General features: G+C 44.1%; 1 protein-coding gene across 5 annotated transcripts in view; it reads left to right on the forward strand.

Annotated features, from left to right (window-relative positions):
* FHIT (fragile histidine triad diadenosine triphosphatase) overlaps positions 1-25700 on the forward strand; it is a 1252819-nt gene that overhangs the window by 1007502 nt on the left and 219617 nt on the right. For 4 of the 5 annotated variants that reach the window (XM_081159589.1, XM_081159590.1, XM_081159591.1 and 1 more), the window contains 2 exons: positions 3578-3723; positions 5984-6013. In XM_081159589.1, coding sequence (XP_081015715.1) covers positions 3578-3723; positions 5984-6013 — 176 coding nt within the window. The remainder of the gene's footprint in view (positions 1-3577; positions 3724-5983; positions 6014-25700) is intronic. The other variant, XM_081159593.1, reaches the window with a different exon arrangement.

The following is a 25700-nucleotide window of genomic DNA, read 5'->3' on the forward strand; positions in this document are numbered from 1 at the left end:
GTATACAGCAGCATTTTTCTCTATGTAGTTTATCTGAGATTGTGAATATTCTAGAACTTACTTCTTTCTAATTATAAAAGGATCTTTAAAAAAGGACTTTACCTTCATAATTATATTTCCTTTGGGCTCATATGAAAATTAGTTTACGTTACAAATGAGTTTACATTTCTCCAGCTCTCATCCAACATTAGTTCTAACTATGCCAGATATTAAGGATAAAAGGCTCTTTGAATTAAGAAAAAAAACCTTGCAGACTATCCCAATCTTGTATAGATAATTGAAAAGTAAATGAATTTCCTCAGGGTTTTAGTACTCAGAGGTGGCTAATGTGAGGATCTGGTTTATTATTTATTCATTCATCCCAGCAATACTTATTAAATGTCTCTGGTGTTATAGATGGTGGTGAAATATCGGTAAAGGAGACTAAGTGTTCACTCCTGTGGAGTTGACGTTCTCATCTGGGTAGCTGGTAACCAACCAAGAAAACTACGGGCTGGGGGCAGGGGCCAAGGAGAGATTAATAGGGCCTGGCGTAGGCGTGAGTAAGCAGCAGCGGTTCAAGCACCTCCACTTAAGTGGGCCTTTGAGAGAGTGGCCTTGGAATCAGAATCTGCATAATAGGCGAGAAGCAGCCATGCGGAGATCGTCGGGACTTGCATTCCAGGGAGAACAAATAGCTAGGAACAGGCTCCAAATCTGGGAAGGGGCTGACTGTTTGAGGAACAGAAAGAAAGCAGACGTGGCATATGTACAGTGTGCAGGAGAGGTCTGGGGCATGGGTGGGCATCGGTCAGGACGTAGCCTGTGGCGAGGCTTACGCATAGGCTCTTTTCTGCTCTGGTTTTAAAGGAACTGAAAGGCGATGGTTGGTCCTTACTTTCTGATGCCCAATTGGTGCCTAGAATGGCCCAGGGACTGTGTTGGATAGTCAACCTGCTACTGGCCAGGTCAACTACTCACACAGCGCCCAGAGCTCCAGAGCTGCACCCTGCGGAGCTCCAGACCCTTCTACCGCCCTGTAGCATCATGTGGGGCCTCCCTTTGTGGCCACTTCCAGGTTGAGATGCCTGTGTGGCCATCTTCTGAGTCCTAACAAAACAAAGAAAATGATCACCCACATGAACACCTGCCCTGTAAGCACCCTTAAAAGTTGTCTTTATTTATCTTATTATTTGCATAGAAATGTGTGTGTGCATGTGTGTTATATGCAGATAAAATGACTTCTTAACAAAGGGTTGGGTTGCTGAGACTGTATATGTCAGGACAATGTTGCCTAAATGGGCTGGTAAAAAATAGTCGCCTGAATGAGAATGTATTTAGCCTGTTTAACTGTTTTGTGACATGTGGTATTACTATTATTAACATTTATATTAATTAAAATAATAAATGTATGTGATGTATCACCCTGCGGTTGGATATACTGCACAGGATAAAACATCTGACAAATTCAGACATTTTAATTTGATTCCATAAGCTTTTTAAATTATTAAACATCTGGTTAAGCTAATCCTGATCATCAGACTCGAAAAATGGACAGTTGATATGACAAAGTTTTTTTAAGGCATTGAAAAACAACCTTTCAGATGTCATTGATATTACTAAAGTTACAGAGATTGTCAGGCTCCTTCCACCCGTTTTCACAGCAAGCAATCGTTGAAATACAATGCTGTTTCTTCCCCACCCAGTTTCTGTGTGGATGCAGCCCACCACAGCAGCCAGGGGCTCTGCTGGAAGCCTGAGAGTCCCCACCTTGCTGTGGTTTGGTGAAGTCAGGGCCTGAGGGAGGGTGTAAATTAAACTGGGGAGGAGGAGGGTAGGGAAAGGTCCTTTTTAACAAACAAAAGCAACTGAGTGGGAGTGGAGACTGGCTCTGCTGAAAGGAAATGAAAGGAAATTCTTCATTTCTAAACAGTTCATTGACCCATGATAACAAAACTGCCCTGCTCCAAAAGGATAATTATCTTTTTAGGAATCAGATGCCCTGTGGGCGAAGGCCTCCCTTCTCTCTTGAAAAATGAGCTGAGATTAAACAAATGCTCCCCTTCCTAGTTTACTGTTGACACAAATTTCCTGATTATAAACAAAATTGGTCTGTTTTCCCTCTTTTTCGCTCATTATTTTCTTATGGGAACCCGGCCTGCCCAGCTGAGCCCAGGGCATTTCCCTTGGGGCCAAGTCCTACCCGCGGTGTGACAGCCTAAACCGCTCAATATGCTGGTGAGACTAGCGATTGTAGAATTGTGATTTTATTATGACCCTGAGCTGCTTAGCTCCAGGCAGAAGCATGTTCTCTTAAAACAACAAGATAAGAGGAAAAAAGAAACAGAGAAGAACATTAGAGTGCGTTTTTCCTCCTGCTGGTATCTAAAAACCAAACAAAAGTTAATATATCTTTTTTTTTTTTAAATCTGCACCTGAAGATACGTTTTTATTGATTTTAGAGAGAAAGGAACAGAGAGAAATAATGAGAGAGAGGAACATAGATGTGAGAGAGAGACATTGATTGGTCGCCTCCTGCACATAGCCTGACTGGGAATGGAACCTGCAACCTAGGTATGTGCCCTGACTGGGAACCGAACATACAACCTCTTGCCTTTTAGTGTACGGGATGACCCTCCAACTGACTGAGCCCCCGGCCAGGGTAAAAGTTAATACATCTTATGTGTGTATGCATACGTGTGCACAAGTGTGTGTATGTATATACCTACACACATATGAGGAGTTCAGATACAAAAAGGAACTGAAGGGTTATTAATGATGTAATGTTGAATATTAATTTGCTATCAACAAATGATTAAATTTACATATCTTTTTCTCTAGATCTTGTTGTTTGTTCAGACTAATAATGGGAGTATGTTGACTTGTCTAGCCTCACTTACAGAATGCATTAAGATGCTTTTGTTTGCACAAGCAGACAGCCCTTTTCTTAAATTGATGATTTACCTTTAACTGACTTCTTGAATTCTTAATGAACAGTTTGAGGAAAGCTTGTCATAAATTGTTTAACCACATGACACTTCTGTTGGTTATTAGGTGAAGTTCACTGTATGTTTTCAGAATGTCTACATTCGTTTCAAAAATAAATAAATAAAATTACTATTGAATATGTATTTTCATTACAGATTTCTCCAAAGAGATATTGAAATTAAAATTTTGATCATGTTACTCTAGATAGAGAAACCAACTGGATATTCCAGCTGCTTTTCCAGCCCAGTGCCTTGGGCTGCTTAAGATGCCGGAGCTTTAGAACAGGGGTCAGGAAGCAATAGTCCAGAAGAGATCTTCCCTCTTGGCATAATTATCTCAGTGGTCACTTGAGTCTCTCTGAACCACTAGTGTTCCTTGCTCTTCAAAGAATTTCTTCCGCTCAATACAGCTTCTCCTTCAAAGTATAATTAACCATGTTTGTAAGTCTTTGAACCCCTTGGAGTTCGGTGGTTGGTAAATATTTGTTCCTTGATTTTTTAGTCTTTAGAGTTCAGGTCCTGGGCCAAGGGGATTCAACATTGTGGACATAAATGTCTTAGTAAAACTACTACCCAGAGCAAGCAGACTGCCCCTTAACAGACCACTGCAGATGTCCTGGTGTGTCCCCTTCGGCCTGTGGAGCGCTTCCGAGATCTGCGTCCTGATGAAGTAGCTGACTTGTTTCAGGCAACCCAGAGAGTTGGCACGGTGGTGGAAAAGCATTTCCATGGGACGTCTCTCACCTTTGCTATGCAGGTGAGTGTGCAGATGCTCAGAAATTACTTTTCTTCCTTTTCAAATTCTAGCACCAGGTTTTGTCCCAGGTTTTAACCAGCCATCTCACTGGGAAGGCAGCTGTGGTTATTTGTGTCTTATATAATAGCAGAAAAAGATGGAATTGATCCAAGACCACCCTCCTATCCATTGGCCCCCAGGTAGACTGTGGAACATCAGCTGAGATAATGTCTGCAGCATGGTTACAGGTGGGAGTAATGGACACATAATTTAATGGGCATTATAGCATTCCAGATCTTTCACTAGAGTTAGGGCTGGACAAGTCATTTTCACTCCATGGTAACTATGTTTTAAGCACTGCCTGGGCTTAGCCCTGCTCGACCTCCAGTGGAATCGAGATATGCAAGTTAGCTGGGGCCTTGCCCACAGAGGGCAGACCTTTTGTCTGTCCGTAAATCAAGCCTTAGTGATTGGTTATCAACTGGTCAGAAGCACATTGATTGAATATTTGGTGTGTTCAGGCTCCTAGTAAAGAAATGAGAACCTAATCACTGCAGATCTTTAGGCAGAGGTGAGTCAACACTTGTCATAGGGTGCCCCATGAAAAGAGCTGGGGATATTAATATATATTCAAGTCCTCGGTGGCCTAGAAAGTTGGTGACTCTGCAATGACCCTTTGGGAAGAAATGGATTACTCCATAATATAAGACCTTGTACCCCGTGCTTTAGCTGAATTGAGTAGTTAACACCCTTCCTCTACCCTCCTCAGCTCTCTACCGAAGGGATCAGATAAAGTCACTGTTTTCAAGTCAAGATAGGCTCTTACTAGAAATGCTCATCTGCTTCTCATAAAAACATTTCTTTTGGCTGCTATGTTAATAGTATCTAAATTTTCCTGTAAAAAAATCCCATGGGTGGGGGGAGGGGCATGCATGTATGTGTGTGCATGTATGTGCATGTGCATGTATGTGATGTATGTAAAACCAGTTGAGTTGCCTCAAACAGGTAACTAGGCTCAGGGTGGGTCTAAGAAGCTTATGCTGCAAATCTTGTTTCCAGAGGGACCAGATGAGGGCAAGTGGAGGGAGACATTTGGCCATCTGTCAGTGTTAAATGAAATACTAACAGAAAATTCTCATGTACAAAAATTGGCTAGTACTGGTTGCCTAACACAATTCACTAGAAAGTTAATTCCATAAATATAGCAACGGATTTGTGCTCTGAGTGATTTCATGTATTCAAACTTTTCAAACTTACTTTCACTTTAAACCACAATAAGATATATATTTATTTACAATCATGTATACCCCCGACATGCACATACATATCGGAAACCAGCATTTCACAAGACAGTGTTTACTCATGCTATACACTCTCACAGTGTTTGTTCTGTTTTCTGATTTCTTTTGTTTTTAGTGATGATCATAGCCCATTAAGCTGACATCCTGACCTACTGATGGGTTGTGACTCCAAGTTTGAAAAGCACTGGTTATACAGTTCTGCTCAGTCCTGGCCCACACCGCAGGGCAAGATTTCGCACCCCGTTAGTGTAGGTCATAGAGGCATAAAGACTTGCCTAAAGGCAATGCCCTAATTCAATTTTGGAACTTCTGATTGTGGAGACATTGCTTGTTCTGCGATCCCAAACCTGCTCAGCCTTTACCTTGACTTTGTATCATGTCTGGTTACTGGGTGAGGTTGCTCATTTTCAACTAAGCAGATAACTTTGTTGGGCTTCAGAAAGCTGGAGAAGGAGCCAGAATGGGAAAAGGGCCCAGCTACCAAGAACACTCCCACCTTTCTCCCCAAGGTCAGAACGGCAGGGAGGGCAGGCTCTTGGGGCTTGTCCCATGTGAGACAGCCCATATGCCGGCTTGATGAATTAGCAGATTCCCTGCGCAGAGATTTAAAGTAGTCAGACATTAAATAAACTACATCTGATTTAAAGATAACCAAAACGTGTGATACCTCACCTCCCTGAACATTTTCAGCTTTCCTTTAATGCAATCGAAACCGCAGCCGAGAGCAAAGAGCATGAAAAGTAGCAAGGGGGTTGGCTCACTGGATAATTTATATCATTTTTATACATAACTTCTGACTTACTCTCAGGTGGAAGTGGAGAACTATCTGGTCCCTCACATTCGAAGCAAATGGTTCCCATGAAAATTCTCTAAGTTAACACACAATGAAATTGGACCTAAATTATTAGCAGGCGGTATTTCTCAGTAAGCAGGAGATACCAGCTCCCTGTTCTCACCTCTGTGTTTTCTCCTACTTCCAGGATGGCCCCGAAGCCGGACAGACTGTGAAGGTGAGTGCTTGTTATGTGCATACAAATTACCAAGGGGCGATTATGAGCGCTAATAAAAACTCGCACTGAGTCACTGCGGCACATGGCTGTTTGATTATGCCGTCTGCGAGGTCAGAGAGACCCTCGGCGTTACAGCGTAAATCCTGGCATTATAAACGATGCCAAGCAATGTGTTTCCCATTAGTTTACAAGACATTTACCCTTTGTAATAAAGTTATGACTGTGCAAATGCTAAAACAGAAACTAAATCAAGGAGTCCTAAAACAGAAACTGAAGTCACAGGACTGCATGTGCGGCCACGTCCAGGAAAGGGCGTATGTCCTGGCGCAGGTCACGGGTCCCACTCAAGCCGGGGCGTCCGCAACGCCGCCGGGCGCTCCCCACAGTCCGCTGCACCTCTGGGCGCCCCGGGCTGCCCCCCACTCCCTGCCCGGCTGCTCCCTGGCTTCTCCACCCACCTGCCTGCTATCCTCCCTTTGCACATAATACAATCCTAGCCTAATGGAGTCAGTGGAGCGCGAAGATGGGTTTTTAAGTGTGCGGCAGAGGGAGAGAGGACTTTCTAGGATAGTCCCCGCCTCCCCGGTAAAGTGAGACTGAGCTGCTGGCCATTCTGACACTGGGCTCCAGCCCCTTCATGCAAATGCAGATCCCCATGCGGTTAGGTCCCGGTCCTAAATCTGAGAAAAGGCTTTGTTTTTCTGGTGCTAGAAAACAGGAGCAAGTCAGGCTGGGTGTTCATGTTATGCTTTGTGAAGTAAGGTTTTATGGCTCTGACCCCGGCTGTAAGTGTACAGGGTAATGCTTGGCATAAACAGAGCTCTCTTTTGATCTTAGTTTGCATTTGGCTTTACTGGTTTTTTGTTGTTGTTTTCTTAAAAATATATCTTTATCGATTTCAGAGAGAGAGGAAGGGAGAGGGAGAGAAAGAGAGAGACATCAATGATGAGAGTCATTCATCTGCTGCCTCCTGAACAACCCCCCTGGGGATCCAGCCCACAACTGGGGCATGTGATCTGACCAGGAATTGAACTGTGATCTCCTGGATTATAGGTCGATGCTCAACGGCTGAGCCACGCCCGGCCGGGCTGGCTTTACTGTTTCACTTAGCTACCGTGGAACTTTTAAAATAGACTATCTAGGAAATACTTTTGAGTAGGGATTGTTCTGTAGGGACTGTCACCAAACTCCTTTTGATAAAAAAGAAAGCTGGCTCTCTCATTGCTCCAGACCGAAGATGTGAGAGAACAGAAGGGGCTCAGAGCTTAAGTCCGCCCCACTGCACACCCCATGCCAGCCTTCTAAATGTGCAGGTGCTAAAAAAGAGTATAATAGGAGTAGCTTCTTTTTGAAGCCGCTTCTTAAAATGCAAAGCACACATGTTTAAACCTGGTTACTAGTTTTTAAAATACTCAATATTCAAATGGAAATTCCAGCAACACCAGATTAGTAGATACATTATGCAACACCTGATGAAATCTCTTCAGCCCTTGAAAGTAACGCTGCAGAGACACAGCTAGTAACATGGGAGGGTGCACACAGCGAATCGGGGGGAAGCACAGATTGCTAATATGCACATACCAAACATCCAACATTTATATGAATGTATAGGGTACAGGACCTCAAAATCTCAGTTCAGGATTCTGACAGGGACATTAACATTATTTCCCGTACAAGCAGGCTTTAGGTAGAGACCGAATGTAAATGAGTGGTTACCAAGGGCTGGAGAGTGAGGGGTCTGGGGAGCGACCGCTAGTGGTGTTTCTTTGTGGAGTGATGAGACATTGTGGAATTAGATACTGGTGATGGTTGTGCAACTCTGTGACTGTTCTGAGTTGTACATTTTAAAGTGGTGAATTTTATGGTATTTGGATTATATCTCCATTAAAATAATAAAATAAAACACATTAAAAACAAACAAACAAAAAAGCAGGCACCAAGCCTAGCAGGGGTGGGCACCACGGCTGTAGACCGTCTGACTACACTAGTGACTACTTTTTGATGTCCCAAATCTCTGGCCAGTGTTTTTCATGGTTTTGTTAACTTCAACGGTGAGGGCAGAGTAATTCTTGGCGTGTAGTATTCATGTATGAAACGCGGAATATAGTTGTCACATCCCCACCACTATTATTTAGTTTATTGTACAGTTCTGCTTTTTAAAAAATCAGTAGATTCTATCGTCTTGGGCATGTTTCAGTTGTTTGCAGCCTGATCACAGAATTTCCCCTGTATGAGTCAGTGGGGCCATCTCTAATTCTTCATGGAATATAAACTGGTGAAAAGAAAGCAACCATATGCATACATATAAAAACCTCAGTGGATGACAAATTTACGAACTGTCCTTTTAGACCAGCTCTACATTGTCTCTAAAGTTGTCTAATCTATGATTTTCCAAGTGTAATTCTTTTTTTAAAAAAAATACGTTTTTATTGATTTCAGAGAGAGGAAGGGAGAGGGAGAGCTAGAAACATCAATGATGAGAGTCATTGATCGGCTGCCTCCTGCACGCCCCCTGCTGGGGATCGAGCCCACAACCCGGGCATGTGCCCTGACTGGAAATCAAACCCCGATCTCCTGGATCCTAGGTCGACGTTCAACCACTGAGCCGTGCCGGCCAGGCCCAAGTATAACTTTTATACTACCTACATGGAAATGGATCGTGGTGCTCATTTTTAAAAAGTGTTGATTCTCAGTCCTTATTCTAAACCTCCTGATGAGGATGTTTGTGGTGGGGCTTGGGGATCTTCACTGTTAGCAAGCACACCGTGATCCTTTTCAGAGTGTGATTATTCAGCAGCCTTGCTATTTTCATGATAACATAGTGGGTGGCCACATAAGTGTGACCGTGGAAGCCAGCCTGTGGCAGGCAGCCCCTTCAGGAAGCAAAGCAGCATCTTCCAGTCGGCTGCCCAGCTCGGAAAAGCACACTTCAAGTCTGAGCCCTTCGTGTTTTGAAATCCGCGTGGCTGTGCCTCCCGGACAGCACATGCCAGGCTGCCCGAGTGACTGTTCTCTCACCCCTGCCTCTGTGCCCGACCCTTAGTATTCCGCGCGAGGCCCGGTTCTGACCCAGCTTAGTCTCGTGCGGGTGGAAACAGCAGTAAGCCCAGTAAGGATCTCTATCCCCAAGCAAGTGCCCTCACTGTCAGCGACCGTGGACCTCCGAGCTCGCCTCGTGGACATGGCTCCGCTTTAGGGTTGTCTGTTTCAGGGGCTTTAAATTTTGCTTTGCAGAGAAACAAGGGTGTAGCAAGAAAGGGCAATATTGAAGTGAAAAAATGACTTCTTATTTCTTAATGGATTATTAGCTCTCCTGTCAAGTTGAATACTAGAGCACTGCTCTCCACCAGGTGACTATTGCCGTGACTTGGATGCCCCGCAGGGTTGAGAAACAGTCTCTTTCTTCTGGTCTCAGCCATACATCTCCATATGTCACCTTATACACGCGCAGCCATAGATCGCTGTGTTTATCAGCCTTCCCTGCCTCCCCGTGCCATCAGAAGCAGCCCCAAACTCCTTACTCTCTGTCCTGTTGCCTTATTTGATCTCCTTCAAGGCATTCTTCATCGACTTTTATTTGTGTTTGCTTTTATTCCTGTACCTGTGTTGTCCCTGTAGTGCAGGAGTAGGGAATGTCCTGCCCGAGGGCTGTGTTTGGCCCGTGAGGTCATTTGGCCTGGCCCTGCCAAGGCAACCGCAGGCAGAACTCAAAATCTAATAAACCTAGGAGGTTTATTCATAGCTAATTTTTAAGTTGATAATTTTGTATGGCCCACGAATGATGTTATAAATATCCAAATGGCCTTTTGCAGGAAAAAAAGTTCCCCACCCCTGATGTAGTAGTCCCTCCAGAAGGGGAGCTCCATGAGGACCTGCATTCGGTGATTGTTCACTTTGAATCTCCTGGGTGGTGTGGAGAGGAGATGGAGATGGTCATGGGACTTCCCTTGATAGAGCACATCTCTGCTCCTGACTTTCTAACTTCAGTTGACATAAAGGAGCAGAAGAATGTACTTGTCTCCCAGTTCCCAGCCAGGGGTCTGGGTTTCCTGGAATTTTCCATCAAGAATATCCTGTGTTCCAGGTGTCACTTACAAAAAACAAAATTTCCACTATTCGGATACCAAAACCATACTCCAAAGTGTGATTCCAACTAGCCAAACCATTAAGCAATCAATGCTCAGCCCTTCAAAAGGGATGCTGCTTAGTAAGGGTAGTGTGAGCTATCCTACGGGGCAATCGCGGTGTATCTGTGAGTGGGAGGGCGTTTTAGGTATATTAAAGAGAGATTTGTGGCAGGAAGGTAATCTAGAATCTCACAAGAGCCATTTATAGATTATGCTTGCTTGCTCTCATCTGTGTTTATGGTGCTTGAATCCTCCACTTAGATATTTAACTTTATAGTATCAGTGCAGTGGGAAGTGTTTCTTGATAACTGCTGAGATGGTAGCAGTTGCTTTTCAGGCTGCTTAGGAAAGAAAAAGGAGAGGATTCCTTAAAGAAGTGCGATTAACCCCAAACAAACAGAAACTGAACTCTCACTTGCTGAGCAGTTTCTCTGGTCCTAGGACAGATTTTCTACCTGGAGATTTGGTAATTGTTTTAATCCCTGAACACAGAGGACATTTTAGCTCTTCATAAAGTCCAGCGGCTAATGTAGCTTGGCATCGGTCAGAGGTTCCGTAGCAATATTAGCCCCACGAAATGACTTGCTGTGTGCCTCGGGGCCAGCCTCTTAACCTCTCTGAACATCATTTCCCCATTTGTCAAATGGGGGAAACCCTATCTATTGTATTGAGTGATGGTAAGGAGAAACCAACGTAAATATAGTCCATCCTACCACATACTGTCCCTGGGACTTTATGCATGTTTCTTACTCCTAATCTTACCCCCAGTTTTCTTATCTAAAATAGGCTAAGGCTGGGCTTTAGGAGAGTACCTGGCATTGAGATTGTTTGTGGCCCTGATGAGTTCATTAATTATTATATACTAAGTTCTCCCACTATTAATTATTGCCTTTTAGTTTAAATTCTTGAGAAATCTTTCTCCTGATCATATGAATTGTGCTATTTGAATATCTAGTTTAAGCTGGTTATAAAGTGACCCTTGAACATTCTGACATCGGTCTTATTAATTGGGGGGAGAATCTCTATCCTGATAGTTTTAGCTTCTGGTCATGAGTAAGACAGGCTTCTGAGCCAACAGTGTACCTCGCAATGACCTGAAGTAGGTTTTCACGGAACAGAAACCTGCCTGCCCCTAGGCTGATTCAGTAGGTCAGGAGGAAAGACAGAACCCTGCATCTTAAGAGACACAATAAGTGGGCCCATGAACACTTCACTCCACGCGCCTCAGCAGGTAAGTGACAAGATGTGGGGGAACCTCCACATAGCTGCTTGCTTTCATCCCAAACGAATTCCTAAAATATGGTGTGCACAGCAAAGAGACATCAACAGTTTAAGAATGAAAATGATTTTACTTGACTATTATTTATTAATTTCATCTAGAGAAATTTCAAGAGAGTTGTAATTTGCCAGAAGACTTTCACTGTTTGATTAAAGCTGTGACAAACAGCGCCTTGCCTAGGTTTATACCTAATGCATGTATTTACTGCTGGAAGAATCAGTGTCTTCAGGATGAGGCAGCTTTTATCTTGTGGAATTGCCTTACAATTTTCATTTCTGCTCTCAGAATGAATCCAATTTGCCTCAGTTCGGTAAATCAAAAACAATTTTGGTGCTTAGGAATTTGGATGTACATGTGGGAGTGGGATGCCTCGAAGCCCACCCTTCCCCTCTGGCATGTACATGTCTCTGGCTCTCCTTCCCCTCCTGGTGATTTGGGATCAAAACCTCTGAAGGAAGCCCAGCCGGGCGTGGCTCAGCAGTTGAGCATTGACCTAGGATCCAGGAGATTGTGGTTCGATTCCCGGTCAGGGCACATGCCCAGGTTGTGGGCTTGATCCCCAGTCAGGGGCGTGCAGGAGGCAGCCAATCAATGACCCTCTCTCATCATTAATGTTTCTATCTCTCTCTCTCCCTCTCCCTTCCTCTCTCTGAAATCAATAAAGATATTAAAAAACCAAACAAAAAAACCACACACATAAAACAAAACAAAACAAAACAAAACAAAAGCAACCCCTGAAAGGACCATGAGCCTCCCTCTCCTGCGGGAAACTTTCTCCTACTAGACCCTCAAGCCCTCTTCTAAGTAGGTACCAAATTGTTGCATTTTTCCATTTCTAATTGGTTAACTTTGATTTGTGTGATGCCACTTGGGTCAAAGCACTGAAAGAAAAATTAACCAAACCCCTTGGTATTCTCCTATTCCTATTTATTAATTTTCCTGCTTTTTCAACCTCACAGGGAGCTTAGGTGGATGACATGGGAGGATGCTGAAGATGGAGAGAGGGTAGAGGGGAAATGTCATCAGGGTTAAAACATACTGATGAAGAGGGAGGACCCTGGAGGCAGATGGCCTGGCTTCAAGCCCAGAGACATGGTCTACCAGTTGTCTGGCTCAGCAAGTGTTAGCCTTCCCTAGTTCTAGCATTCATTTATAGATTTATAAAACCAGGCATCTTGATGGTACCCAACCTCCTAGGGGTGTTTGAAGACCAAATGGGTTAATGCATGCAAATGCCTTTAAATTAGTACTTGGCATGTAGGAATGCCTCAACAAATGTTTGCTGTTAATTTTATAATTTTCACTTAATCCTCATAATCCTCAAAAATGGGCATTAATAATTTACACTTCAGGAAACCAAGCCTGATAGAGGTAAATTCACTTAGGAAGAACCACTCACAGTTGACAGGAGAGGTGGGATTCAAACCCAGGCCTGTCCAAAGCCCAGCTCCACAGGATATCACATGGCCAGCTACCCCCTCACACACCTTGTACCCGGCAAGCACAGTCAGTTCTGCAGGAGAGGTTTTGTGAATATGCTATCACTCTGAACACAAATTCATCTGCACTGTTTGCCCTGCTTGGAATAATAAAAATACCCAGAGGACTGTCCTTGTTCAATTTATCATACAGGTGAAGGTTAAGTAACTTAAATGCTGCTTTATTGCTGTATGTCAGCTTATAGCAGAATTAGGTTTTAGGTGTTCAGTTTTTTTATTAGTGCTACCAAACAAATTCCTTTAGTAATTAGAGTCTCTGACATAGCGAAGTGGATATTTGGCTGTTAGCTTAATTTTGAGGTTTGTAACACAAAAATGTAGCAAATGCTTCCGATATATTCTTAATGACAACGATTCACAGCTTTCAGTAGATGGTCTCATACATGTGATGCTCAGAGTTTGGGGTTTTATTTAATCACTATCAGATCCAGTATCCTGTGGAAGGAAATGTGTTTTATGCATCCTAAAATGCTACATAAGTGTCAGGTGTTATTTTTCAGAATCACCTTCTTACTTTGCCCATACAGTGAGGGCAGTGCCATTTTGCTATGGGACACGAGGTGCTCAGTAAATAACCATTGAAGGAATTACTCTCTCACTATTGTACTCTGTATGTTTTGGCCTGGGAAATAACTTGTAAAAATTGTCTAATTCATATAACTAGCTTATTGTAGGTTCAAAGTTTTAAACCCATGACATCTAAATAATTGGCTTATATAAAATGTCAATTCTTTAAGAGGAAAAAAAAGGAAAGAAAAGGTAAAATTAACTCAGATTGAGTAATCATGCAACAAGGATTCTATAGTTTTGAGTAAATGCAAGACTCGATTCGGGCTCAGTAGATGAGCCATCTGGTGTAGACCACACTACACGCCTTAAGTGCAGGATGGGGAGTGAGTGGCCGTGGAATAATGTGCTTTGGTTGAAACTGGACATTTCAGCTGAAACAGATCCAGGTGCTGTTACGAACTTTGCTTTGGGAGTCATTACCAGCAGAAATAATAAAACATAAAATCAGGTTACTTAGAGGCTATGTATATAAGTTTAAAAATGCAAATCTATATATGACTTAGAGATATGGACACGAATAGGGTCGGGATGCCCCAAAGGAGGTAGTAAGGAGAAGGGCCACATGGCTGGGTGTAATGGTACCCAGGGGCCTTCAGCGAAAAATTGTAGGTCGGTTAATGTGTATCATGTATCATTATATTACTTATACTTTAATATCTTGATATTATAAATGCATTTCATTTTATTTTTTTATATGTTTTTATTGATTTCAGAGAGAGGAAGGGAGAGGGAGGGAGAGAGAAACATCAATGATGAGAGTCATTGATCGGCTGCCTCCTGCACGTCCCCTGCTGGGGATCGATCCCGAAATCTGGGCATGTGCACTGACCAGGAATTGAACCGTGATCTCCTGGATCATAGTAAGTCGATGCTCAACTTCTGAGCCATGTCAGCCGGGCAATAAATGTATTTTAAAATATGTAGCTATCTCTATGTTTTTTATTCCATAGGGGCCTCATTGGAAGAATTTTTCATTAAGAAATGACTATTATAATTCATTCTTTTTGCTTTATATCTTCAGCATATAACTAGTTCTCACAACTCCTGTTTTCCAATGACTAGCAATGGGGCCCATTAAATTGACTTTTGAGAAGCCCACAGTTGTTTCTAATGGCTTTCCAGATTTATGAACTGCTGTTTATATAAATGCATTTTGCCTCTTGGTCTCGGTGACCAGGACTTGATTTTTCGCTCCCATATCTATCTTGAATTACTCAGGCCCTTTCAGAGCTCTTCTTTGCTCCTTTTGCCAAGGCCATTAATAAAGTAATTCTCAAGCCCCAAAGAGCAGCTAGAAATGTAAGGATTTCATGACTGAGCCTGGGTCAGATGGAAACCAGCTTAATGAAGAATAGATATGGCAACCTGCAGAGCCGCAGACATGAAAGAATTAGAATAATGACCTCCCTAATGTCAGACACTTGAGTGAGAAATAGTGGGTTGGTGAGAATCTGTAAAGGCCCCCAGGCCCAGCACAGTGAGAAATTCTCCCCGCCTTCTATTGAATTACCTGAGTCCTGGGAAAGGGTACTTTCGAAATTTTAACTTCACGTGTCATGAGGCATCAGTTCTCCACCTGTAGTCTCATAGCAGGTCCCCTCTCTGGAGAAGCCTCTCATTCACCATGATCAGGGAATAAAGAAGCCCACGGCAGGAAGCCTCCTAGATCAGATTAATCCCAAACCTCAGGGGAAAGGACCAAACGATGGTTCGAAATCCTTCTGGACTCAGTCAACATACAGACACTAGTGTTGCATTCTGGTCATGAAAACCACTGCTTTCCCCTGTAGTTTATTCTTCTAAATAAGCTTTTCTTATTCCTGATCTTACATGAAAAATAAACATGACATTGTTTAGGATGCTGACCTCGCCTAAAGTGGTTTAGAAGAGTAAACAACATTCAGTGAGCAAAGTAAACTCACCAAATGTACTTGAACGTTGCGGGGAAATCCATTTATCCTAATGTTCACATTCGACCCTCCTATCCTGGGCCCATATATCACTACCTGCTCCCCCCAGAATGTTTTCTTATGCTTTCTATATCGGTGCCCTGAGAAGCAGCCCAGCGGGGCATTTTATTTTTGTTTCAATTCATCTGTTGGTTATAAATGGTATGAATTCTCGGATGTAATCAGGTTCTAGCAGTATAATTTTGATGAAACTGTTCAACCATGGAAGGAGGAAATGTGATTCGAAGCTCAGCCCTGCCATCAGATGACCAGAGATGAAACTCAGTCCGAAGGAGGAAACTCAGAGCCCCGGATAACTCAGAGAATCCCAGAGAGGCAAGTGACCTTGGAAGTCATGTAGTATCATCACCTATCATGCAAAAGACCTCCCTATGTACTAGGCGTTGTCACAGGTCCTGTCAGAGCAAGGAGAGCGAGACACAGTCCCTGCCTATAAGGGAAGTCTTTGAAATAGATGCCATCATAGGGGAGACTGGGGGGCTTGGAAGTTGTGTGGTTCCTATTAACGCCTCTACTAGCAAGTGTTCATTGCCTACCGTGTGCCAGGCGCGGCTGGGCACTGGGCACAGTGGACAGGGTTCTCCTTTCTCTGCACCCAAATGAACAAATAACATAAGTGCAGATTTTGAGTGGCATTAGGAGGGCTGCGGAAGGGGCTAACGTGGGAAGGGGGTGGTGGAATAGGGGTGGCATAGCTGCTTTAGAGAGAGTGGTCAGGAAAGGCCCCCTGGAGCCGCGACCTGTAAACTGGGACCCGAGGAGTGACAGGACTCAGCCAGGTAAAGAGCATCCTATTTTGGGCAGAGGAAGTGTCCGTGCAGGTGGGCTTGGCAGGTTCCAGGTTATGGAAGGCCAGGTGGCAGGAATTTGGGCTGGAGGGAGAGGGTGTGGGCAATACGTGTGAAGAGAGGGACAGGAGAGCAGCTAGACCGGGTCACACACCGCAGTGAAGCGCTTTAATTCCCCTTTAAATGTATTTGTTGTTGGGAGGATATTCTGAAGGCAGAGGATATTTCATACGTGCCTGATGTGGTGGGTCGCCTTCATCGGTTTGTTTTTTCAAGTGTCTTAGCCCACTTTCTAGAACTTGGATAAAACCGTCTCATGTCTATCATGGGTGCTGTGGTTGTCTCCCCAGCGTACCTTTTGCACCCTCCAGTATTTAGCAGCCAAGAAGTTAGGACGCAGTTGAATCCGTCTCCGGCTCCCGGTGCGAGCCCAGTGCAGTGACTGGCAAGCTTTTCATAGAAAGCAGACAGGAGGCATTTAGGCTTGAGAGCAGGTGGTCTCTGTTGCAGTTATACAACTGCATTTGTAGCAGGAAAGCAGCCGTAGAAAATATGTAAATGAATGTGCACCAATGGGTGTGGCTGTATTCCAATAAAACTTTATTTATAAAAATACGCAGTGGGCTGGATTTGGCCCAGGGCCTATATAGCTTATCTATCCCTGGCCTAAGGCAATTTTCTCTGCTGAGGTAACGGCTTTAGTTAATTCTGACCTAAGGCACTGGAGGGCAGGACTCCCTGGGCTCTAAGGATGGTTCCCAGCATCTTGGAGGACATGTCTCCCTTGGTGATGGGGAGAGATGCTTTCTCTAGTACAGCCTGTGAACAAGAAAGCACTGACCCTGACAGCAGCAGGCAGCCGTCTGATTCCTAGGGCCACCTCCCTCTGAATGACAGAGGCTGTGGCTGGGATGGCAGAGATCAGAAAGAAGTGGGATCCTTGGGGACGTGCCTGGGTTCTGAATTAACCAGCCCCGAAGCCTGTACTACCTCCAGACTGTTTGGGTAGGTGTTCCAATAATGTCTCCTATTGGTTACACCAGGCTGAGTTGAATTTTCTGCTACTTTCAATGGAAAATATCCCCAAATAGAGCATCTACTCAGAAATCATCAGTTATCTTTACTTCTTAATATGTGTAAGTGGCAGTTTGAGTAAACAGTTTCTAAAGGGCTGCAGGATATCTACAATACTCATCTCATGCCAACAGGTATCTTTGAGTGAAAGTCTGAATCAATGGCCCTAGAAGAGCTTAACTTCCAACAGGCTCCCTTTGGTGCGTGACCACGAGGTAATTCCATTAACTTTAATGATGGCGGTGCTGTACAAAATGGGCCCTGTTAATCTAGTCTTCCCTTTCTTTTTAGCATTAAATCTTATCTCGCAGCTAATTCTTCAGGGAAGGTATGTGCACTGATGCCATTCATTTCTTGGCCTTTATTAATATATGCAAGACTCTCTCTCTCAGAGAGGGAGTGCTAAGTGAGTACATTAAAAATGAATACAGGGCCCCATTTGTTGACTGTGAGAAAAACCCCAGAGTCAGGGACATCAATGGATTATTATTGATTGTTGCAAGATCCAATAAAATCATAAATATGGCTCAAAACAGTTACTGTGGCCACTTGAGCAAATTATCAATCTATAACTTGCTTGGGAGCCTGGCCTCAGAGATGTAAATAAAGTGCCAGAGAGAGGAAAGTTGTATTTTAGGAAAGTGACAACCACGGCTAGGATTGAGAAATTTATGATTTAATTTTCTTTGCTATCTAATTGAGAATAACTATTGGGTTTCTAAAAAGTGAACTTTGATTTGGTTTAGGTGTCAGAAATAAACTGGAAATATGGCTCAGTTGATACTTTTCTGAAGGAGTCTGTCGGGAAGGGGGAAGGTGTTCATTGCAAGGAATGGCTTTCCTGGGTGACCTTCTCTCTTGCCTTCTGTGTTCTTATTTCCTGTGTTCAAATAATTGGATTATAGCTGATACTAGCTGGCTCTTCCCAGAGACTTGCTTTTTACTTTCTTTACCAAGTATGTCAGTTTCCCCCCATTTAGAAATAAATCAATTTGAAATGAAATTACCCAGAGCGTTCATTTTCCATCATCAAGTAAATGAGTCTCTCTAAAGAACATGAGGTCCTCCCTTTTCAATTCAAGCTTAATAAAATGCTTCCCTTACATGGAAATAGTGGGGAACTGTTGTCCTTTCAAGGCTTTTCATCCTTGGTGGGCTACTAGGCAGTGTTTGTTGTGTAAAATGTTTATAGATTCCTGTCCATATTCTCTGAAGATCCAGCCTGAAGTCAGACTGCTTGGTTTAAATTTCTAACCCACAGCAGGTTGGAAAAGCTGCTCGTAGCATCATATCATCCATTAGCCACTGTAGTAGCTGGTCGGAAGCCTGGCCTCAGCTGCACTTTGATGACAGCACACCGGTGGCTAGATTTTCAGGAATGGATTGGCTCATCTTTCAGCTCACTTCAGGAAAATAGAAAAGCAATTTGCACAAAGATAAAGGAGATTTCATAGCGATCTGTGCAGAACTGGTGAACACATTTCTCAGACAGTCAGCAAAAGCTTGAAAACCCAGCTGAGAAATGATAAATTACTGCTAACTGTCCTAATTATCCCCTGACATTCTGTTGAAACCTGACTAAATTTTGCTGAAACTCACAAATAGGAAAGAAATTTAATATTTAAATTATCCATAATATAAATGCGGAGAGAGAGAGAGAGAGAGAGAGAGAGAGAGAGAGAGAGATGGCCACAGCAGATGGGCTCACATTTAAATGTTTCCTGAGCAAGAGGTCAGCGTAGTGTGGGGGGAATGTGTTCAATAAATTATCATTTTAATTGCAAACCTAATTGATTATACTCAGTATGCTCATTAGGTTAAAGAAGACTGTGCGTCAACTGCCAAGGTCATTACATGAATAGACATGGTGAGCGTGTAATTTGTGATAATTTGATTTGTGAGCATCACATTTTCTGTAAACAGTACAAGCAACAGGCTAGCTTTAAAAGGTCACACCATGACTAAGTTTGTTGTTTGCTTGTATTTTAGTACAATCATCTTGTGCTAACCCATTTTTCATGTTTTATAGTCTTAGCTTTAGCTCATCCAGTGTATAAATCCATGGAAAATTTCTGCAGTGATGGCTAGCTTACTTTCTACCAGCTCTGTTATTCCATTTTTGGATAACTCTGGTTAGAAAAGTTTGATTTTTTTCATTTTAATTTTATTCTTCCTCCTCAGCCCCCTGTGAACCTGTAGTTATAGGACTGGAATCTTTGTCCTTTCGTCTCTCTCTCTCTGGAGTCTGGGCTGTCTGGAGTAATTCTGTACTTCCCTCCTTCCAAGAAACCTTGTAGGAGCTGGAAGAAGTGTACTATTCTTCCCCTGCGGCATCCTCAGTGCCTTTAACTGTTGACCGTTAACGGGTTTCTGCTGTCACCAGGCTCGGGCCCCACATCTGGGTGCCCTCTGACTGTGACCCTTCTGTCTTGTCCATGTCGCCTAGAATCACAGGGAGGCACCCAGATGGCAAAGGAGCAGGCGCTTCCCTGCAGACTTGGGAACACAGTGGGCTCTCAAGAAGTGCTTGTTAGGTCCAAATGTTCTTGCTGCAGATGGAGATTGTAGGAAATGAATGGTTAAGAAGATCCCGTGGACATCACTGCTGGAAGGTGGACTTGTTTTCTCCTCAGTGGCATTTTGAAGACCACCACATCTAGGCGGTGATGCTGGGTCTTGCCATGTCCCTAGCCTCACAACCAATTGGTCATCTACAGAGCTGCTCTTTGATCTCACTGTGGACAAATGCTAACAATGGAATGAACTCTGAGCTCGTATTCTCAATTAAGTGGGTGCTTTGCACACCTAGGGTGTTTGCAGACGCCAGCTCTTCTCATCTCTAAGACTCACCAAGCTTCCATGCCTTCCAGGAGGCATACAAAAGGCAGCGGGAGCCCTGTGGACGCTGGGGTGATAATTAAAAGCATAACTTAGTGAAAAAGTAGCTAACTCCTTAAACTCAGGGGGTTGGAGGGATCAAAGAATGTTTCAAGTCTGAAAGCTTTGGGCTTTTCCTGTGGAAAAAGTACAGTAGACATTGTGCTTAATTTCAGGCCTCCTGCTGCCTGTCTGTGGACCGCTCGGCTGCACTCCCGGGAACTGTTTTCCAGCTGGGCCCTCAGGGGCAGTTGGTATCACCAGCCCAAAATGACGGGACAACTCTTGAGGCAGGTCACCAAGAGCCATGTCCCCACATCAGAAAGATTTTACTTCCAAAATGTCTCCCCTCACTCATAAGAATTGTTTGTTCTGAGGATTCAAAGTCCGGCTCCGTCACTGTTAGCTGCGTGGCTTTAGGCTAGGGGTTTAACTCTTGCCTGTGAAATTGGAGTAAGAACAGCGGCTCCTGCGTTGGATTTGGTGTGTTACATGAGGCCGTGGATGGAAACTTTCTACAGGGTGCTTGGCAAACTGTTTTATTCACCAGTCATTTATGGAGACCCTACTGCCTGCCAGCTTCTGCTCCAGCTTTTATGGTGACAGCCGGGTGTTGTCCCTGCCCTCAAAGAGCATTGTCTTGCTCCCTTTGTCGCTATTGCCCAGCAGCTCCCCTGTCAGTCACCCCTGCATGAAGAAAGGCTGCTTAGAGACTGGCAGGAAAGCCTGCAGAGGGGTTCAAGTGGACTGCAGTTTTCTTTCAGTCCCCAGAGTCGCCCTGTTAATGGGCCCAGAATTCTTATTGATGGTAAGCTCATTGGTTTCCAAGCAGCCTAAGCAAGGGAGTCCAATGAAACAGAGCGCGCAGAGCTCACGTTGGAAACACTGAAGTCTTCCAGGTGACCCTGGCGGGTGGGAGAGTGGATGCTCCCTCCAGATGCACAGGAAAGCATGGCCTCTAAGACGGGCCTGTGCTCCAGGAAGGAGCCTTATGTTATGTTTGGATTCCTAACAAAATGGGAGGAAAAGTTATTTCCCCCATGGCCCATCCAAAATGGAACATTATTCTGAAGTTAAATTTGCATAACAGAAGGTGGGGATTGTCTTAACCTCTGAAGACCAGGTGTAGCCTTAAAACAGGCCCACAATTCACAGGAATTCATTCCAACCAGCTGTTAAGTTTTACCCCCCTCCTCCCGAAGCTAAGTTAGAGTTAAGAAACTTAGAGATTGAGAGTTAGGGGTTGAGATTTGAGAATTTAAAAGTTTAGACTTAAGAGAGTCAAATCTCAAGGTAAATTTAAGAAAGCGAGATTGGAAGTTTAGCTAGAATTGAGTTTGAAGTTAGATTTTAAATTTGATGAGGTTTTGCTGTGGGCTTTTTGCCTCTGTTAATGCGCTAGATTTCAGGTATGGCGTCCTGGTGCCACAGCTGATTTCTGTTACCCTGGGCATGACGACCAGAGAGAGAGCGGAGCTGGGAACACTCGGGGTTCAGACGTGTCCGGGCCCTCTCGGTGGGAAGTTTCCCCAGCAAAGTCGGGGCTTGAAGGCCGTGCTGCTCCCTCAGGAGAGGACCCCTGGCTCCCTCCTGCTCCACCCGCAGCCATCCCCACCTCCGCCTCCTGGAACCGACCCTTGAGAACATTTGTTACAAAAACGCTCCACCATCTGCTGTGCTCCGGAGGCTTCGTGGCTGGAACACAAACAGGTATTTGGTCAAAGTAATTTAGTGAGTAGACAAGTGGAAGGAAGGGAGGGAGGGTTGCAAAATCATGTGTCAAGTTCTGTGCTTTCCTCCCCTTGGCCCTCGGAGCCTGAAGGGACAGAGCCAGGCCTCCTCAGTGTGGCCCTCTGTAACCAGTTTGGGCTCCAGTTTATCAGAGGGCTTTATGGAGAGATGCTTGGGGCTGTCACTTGACTTGTAGACAGAAACGGCGTGGATGGTGCTGTGCCCCCCCCCCCCCCCAAGAGACTCATGCTGGACTTGATACTGGTTTGCGGCAGAAGCACCCTCCTTAACTAGTTTTTTTTGAGGTATTGTGTCACCAAAGCTACCGGAAGAGTGTGTTCCTCTTATGAGGTGAGGCCTGGGATTTTTTTCCCCCTTTTAAACTCCAGGGAAGAATGCTCTCTTTTTTCAAATGGTGCCAGTAGAACTTCAGTGGCGATGTGCTGTCCAGTCCCAGTGGACTCTGACATGGGCTGTCTGGATTCCGAGAGAAGTGTGGCCTTTCCTACAGGCACTGATGGCTACCTAATCTTTCAGTAACTGTCATGAGCATCTCTTGGTATTGGCAATAATCTCTACATTTATTTACTAATTTACAGTGTGTAAAGTGCTTCATGTCACAGGGTTTGAATTAATCTGTGTGTGACAGAATGGTACAGGGTAAGAAGGCTTTGGAGCCAGAATGCCCGGGTTAAAATCCGGGCTCGACTCCCTCACCAGCTGGGTAACCCTGAGCATGTTGTTTAACAAGCGTAACAGGGAGACAGTGATGGTGCCTGACTCCTTAGAGTGGTGATGGTGACCGTAGAGTTAAGGGAAGCACAGGACTTTTATCACGGTGCCCAGCATATGGTGGGCCTCAGCCAATGTTAGCTATCACCATCTAATTATTAACTCTATCAGTATTATCAGTAATGTTCCCAACGTTATGTGGTCGGTATGTCACCAGGAATCTTATCCTTGTTTAAAGGGCGAGGGGACTGAGGCTCAGAGGGAAAAGTGACATGCTCAAGAGCTGGAATCCAGCCTGAGGCACGACAGAGCAGACACTCAAACCCATGACATCTTACAGACCGAGAAAATGTTGGCAGAACCCAACTGGACCTGCTCCCACAGCCTGGTTTCTGAAGCCGGAGCCTCACCAGAATGTGGGCAATTGGCTCAGCTCCCAGCAGCAGCTTTTAAACCTAAACCTTCTGTCTGTGGCCAAGGAGAGGGGAAGCTGGAGGCTTTCTTCTAAACTGGGCAGGTGGAAAAGCCTGGAACTGGTGTGCCAGGTGTCAGCAATTCCGATTCTCAGGCTGCATAAATACCTTTCTTATAGTAAAAATGCATTTCACATCGACACGATTTTAGAATGTTCATACCACTGTTTTAATACAGTGCACATATAACCAGTTTTACCTTTTAAAAATTCTCAGTCACCGGCCTAAAAGAGCCTATGATGGACACTAATGAACATTATTGATTATGCACTTCGTAGGGTGCTGCTCTGAGCTGTGGATTGAGAAGCTTCACAGGTGTTTGCAATCCTGTGGGAAGGAGGGAAACACATAAGTAACCCCACGCAGGACCAGCAGCGAGTGCAGGGTGCACAGGTGGGTTTCGATGGCTAGGATGTTCCCACGGGGAGCTTGCTCAGGAAACTGTCCTACAAAGACTAGGGCAGATGATTAATTATCCACATGAAACATTAGCCGCAGGACCCACCAGTAGGATTAAACAGGTTTGTTTTTAGCAAGTTATCATTTTATTAATAACTTAGACTTCTTATGGGTAGAATTATTCAATCCAGTCTTTGAAGAAAGATAGCATCAGCTTGAACGAAGTTGGTAATTACGTGATAGATTCATCATTACGGCATCTTCGTTGAAACATCCTCAGTCCTGTTGCCAGATTTGGGGCGTGTATCTTTATTTTTCATTTAAATTTTATTTTTCAATGACAGTTGACAAACAATATGTTAGTTTCAGGCATACAACACAGTGATTAGACATCTACATACCTTACGAAGTGATCACCCCGTAAGTCTAACACCCATGGTACCCATCGGACACCATTCACAGTTGTTGCAACATTGTTGCCTTTACTCCAGACACTTGCAGAGTTGTGGTGAGTTCCGCATGCTCCTCTGTGCGGTAACTCGGCGCGTCGGCGTCTGTTGTACAAGCAGCGTCTGTTTCGGGCGCCGTGCTTCTGCTGTGCCTCACCATAGCTCTGCCAAAACCTTTGGAAGACGGGAAAATAGGGACGCACCAAGCAGCTTATTCTGTGTAAAAACTCTAATCAGTGTTTTAATATTTTTATTAATTTCTTTTATGTTTTAATTTATCTTTATTGTTGAAAGGATTGCAAATGTCACTGTTTTTCCCCCTTTGACCCCCTCCACCAGCACCCCTCTATGCCTTCCCCACACTATTGTCTGTGTGCATGGGTTACGCATATAAGTTCTTATGTTAATCTCCCCCCCTACCCCCCCCACCCCCGCCTTCCCTCTGAGATTCCTCAGTCTGTTCCATGCTTTTATGTCTCTGGATCTATTTTGTTCATCAATTTATTTTGTTCATTAGATTCCACATATGAGTGAGATCATGTGGCACTTGTCTTTCTCTGATTAGCTTGTTTCTATTAGCATAAGACTCTCCAGGTCCCACCATGCTGTCTCAAATGGTAAGGGAAAGGGATCCTTCGTTTTCACAGCTGCATAGTTTTCCATGGTGTAAATGTCCAAGAAGATGCTTGATATGATTTCAATCTTCTTGAACTTGTAGAGACTTGTTGTGTGTCCTAACATGTGGTCTACTTTGAGAATGACCCAAAGAATCACTTGAGGAGAATGCCTATTCTGCAGCTGTGGAGTGGAATGTTACGTAAATGTCAATTAAATCCAGCTGATCTAGAGTGACTTGCACAGGCTGAAAAAAAACTTCTGGAGGACTCTAAGGAGGAGATCGAGAGCAATACAGTCACAGTAGGGGACTTTAACACCCCACTGACTTTACTGGATAGATCTTCCAGACAAAAAATCAACAAGGAAACAGTGATCCTAAATGACACCCTAATCAGTGTGTTTTAAAACCCAGGTACTCTGAATTCAAGGATAAATACTAGTTTTTGCCGTATGTTTTGGCCACTGGCTGTTTGCTCCAGAGTCTGGGAGTAATGGCTGTGTAGCGGTTTTCTGAAAATCCTGACTGGTGTCGGTCCACACTTACAATGACACAGTAGTAGGGAAATAATTTGATTTCAGTGGAGACCTTATCCATTGATCCAATTGAAATATTCTACACATTGATTTTAGCATTAGTATTTCTTTATATTAAAACTGGCATCTGTATCCCTTTGGGAAACTTAATTATAAAGGCAATTCTTAAATGTACACCACCAGGAAAACAGAATATAAGTCACTCAGGGCAGTGGTGCGCCTTTATCTGTGAGGTATTGATGGCAGGCCAGATCTCATCCATTTAGCTTCAAAGTAACTTTGTGTGGAAACGAATAATAGTACTGACTTCTGGGGGAGAGCAGCAGGGAAGAGAGCAGTGAACTCTGGGCTTCCTGCTCCGTGTTCTCACCCCACACTGGCTCATCCTGAGACCTGGGACAAGTCATCCACTGTTCTGTTCCTCTCTCCTTTTCTTCCTTCCCATTTCATCTCTTTCTCTTACTGCCTTTTCCCTACATATGTTAGAACTTCGTCAGTTGCAAGTAAGAGGAAACCCATTTGGGCTAAAACAAATCGAGAATTTATTGAGTCATATCATTAGAGAGT

Source organism: Miniopterus schreibersii (assembly GCF_964146895.1).
Source record: "Miniopterus schreibersii genome assembly, chromosome: 15".
In the NCBI taxonomy this organism is placed as follows: Eukaryota; Metazoa; Chordata; class Mammalia; order Chiroptera; family Miniopteridae; genus Miniopterus; species Miniopterus schreibersii.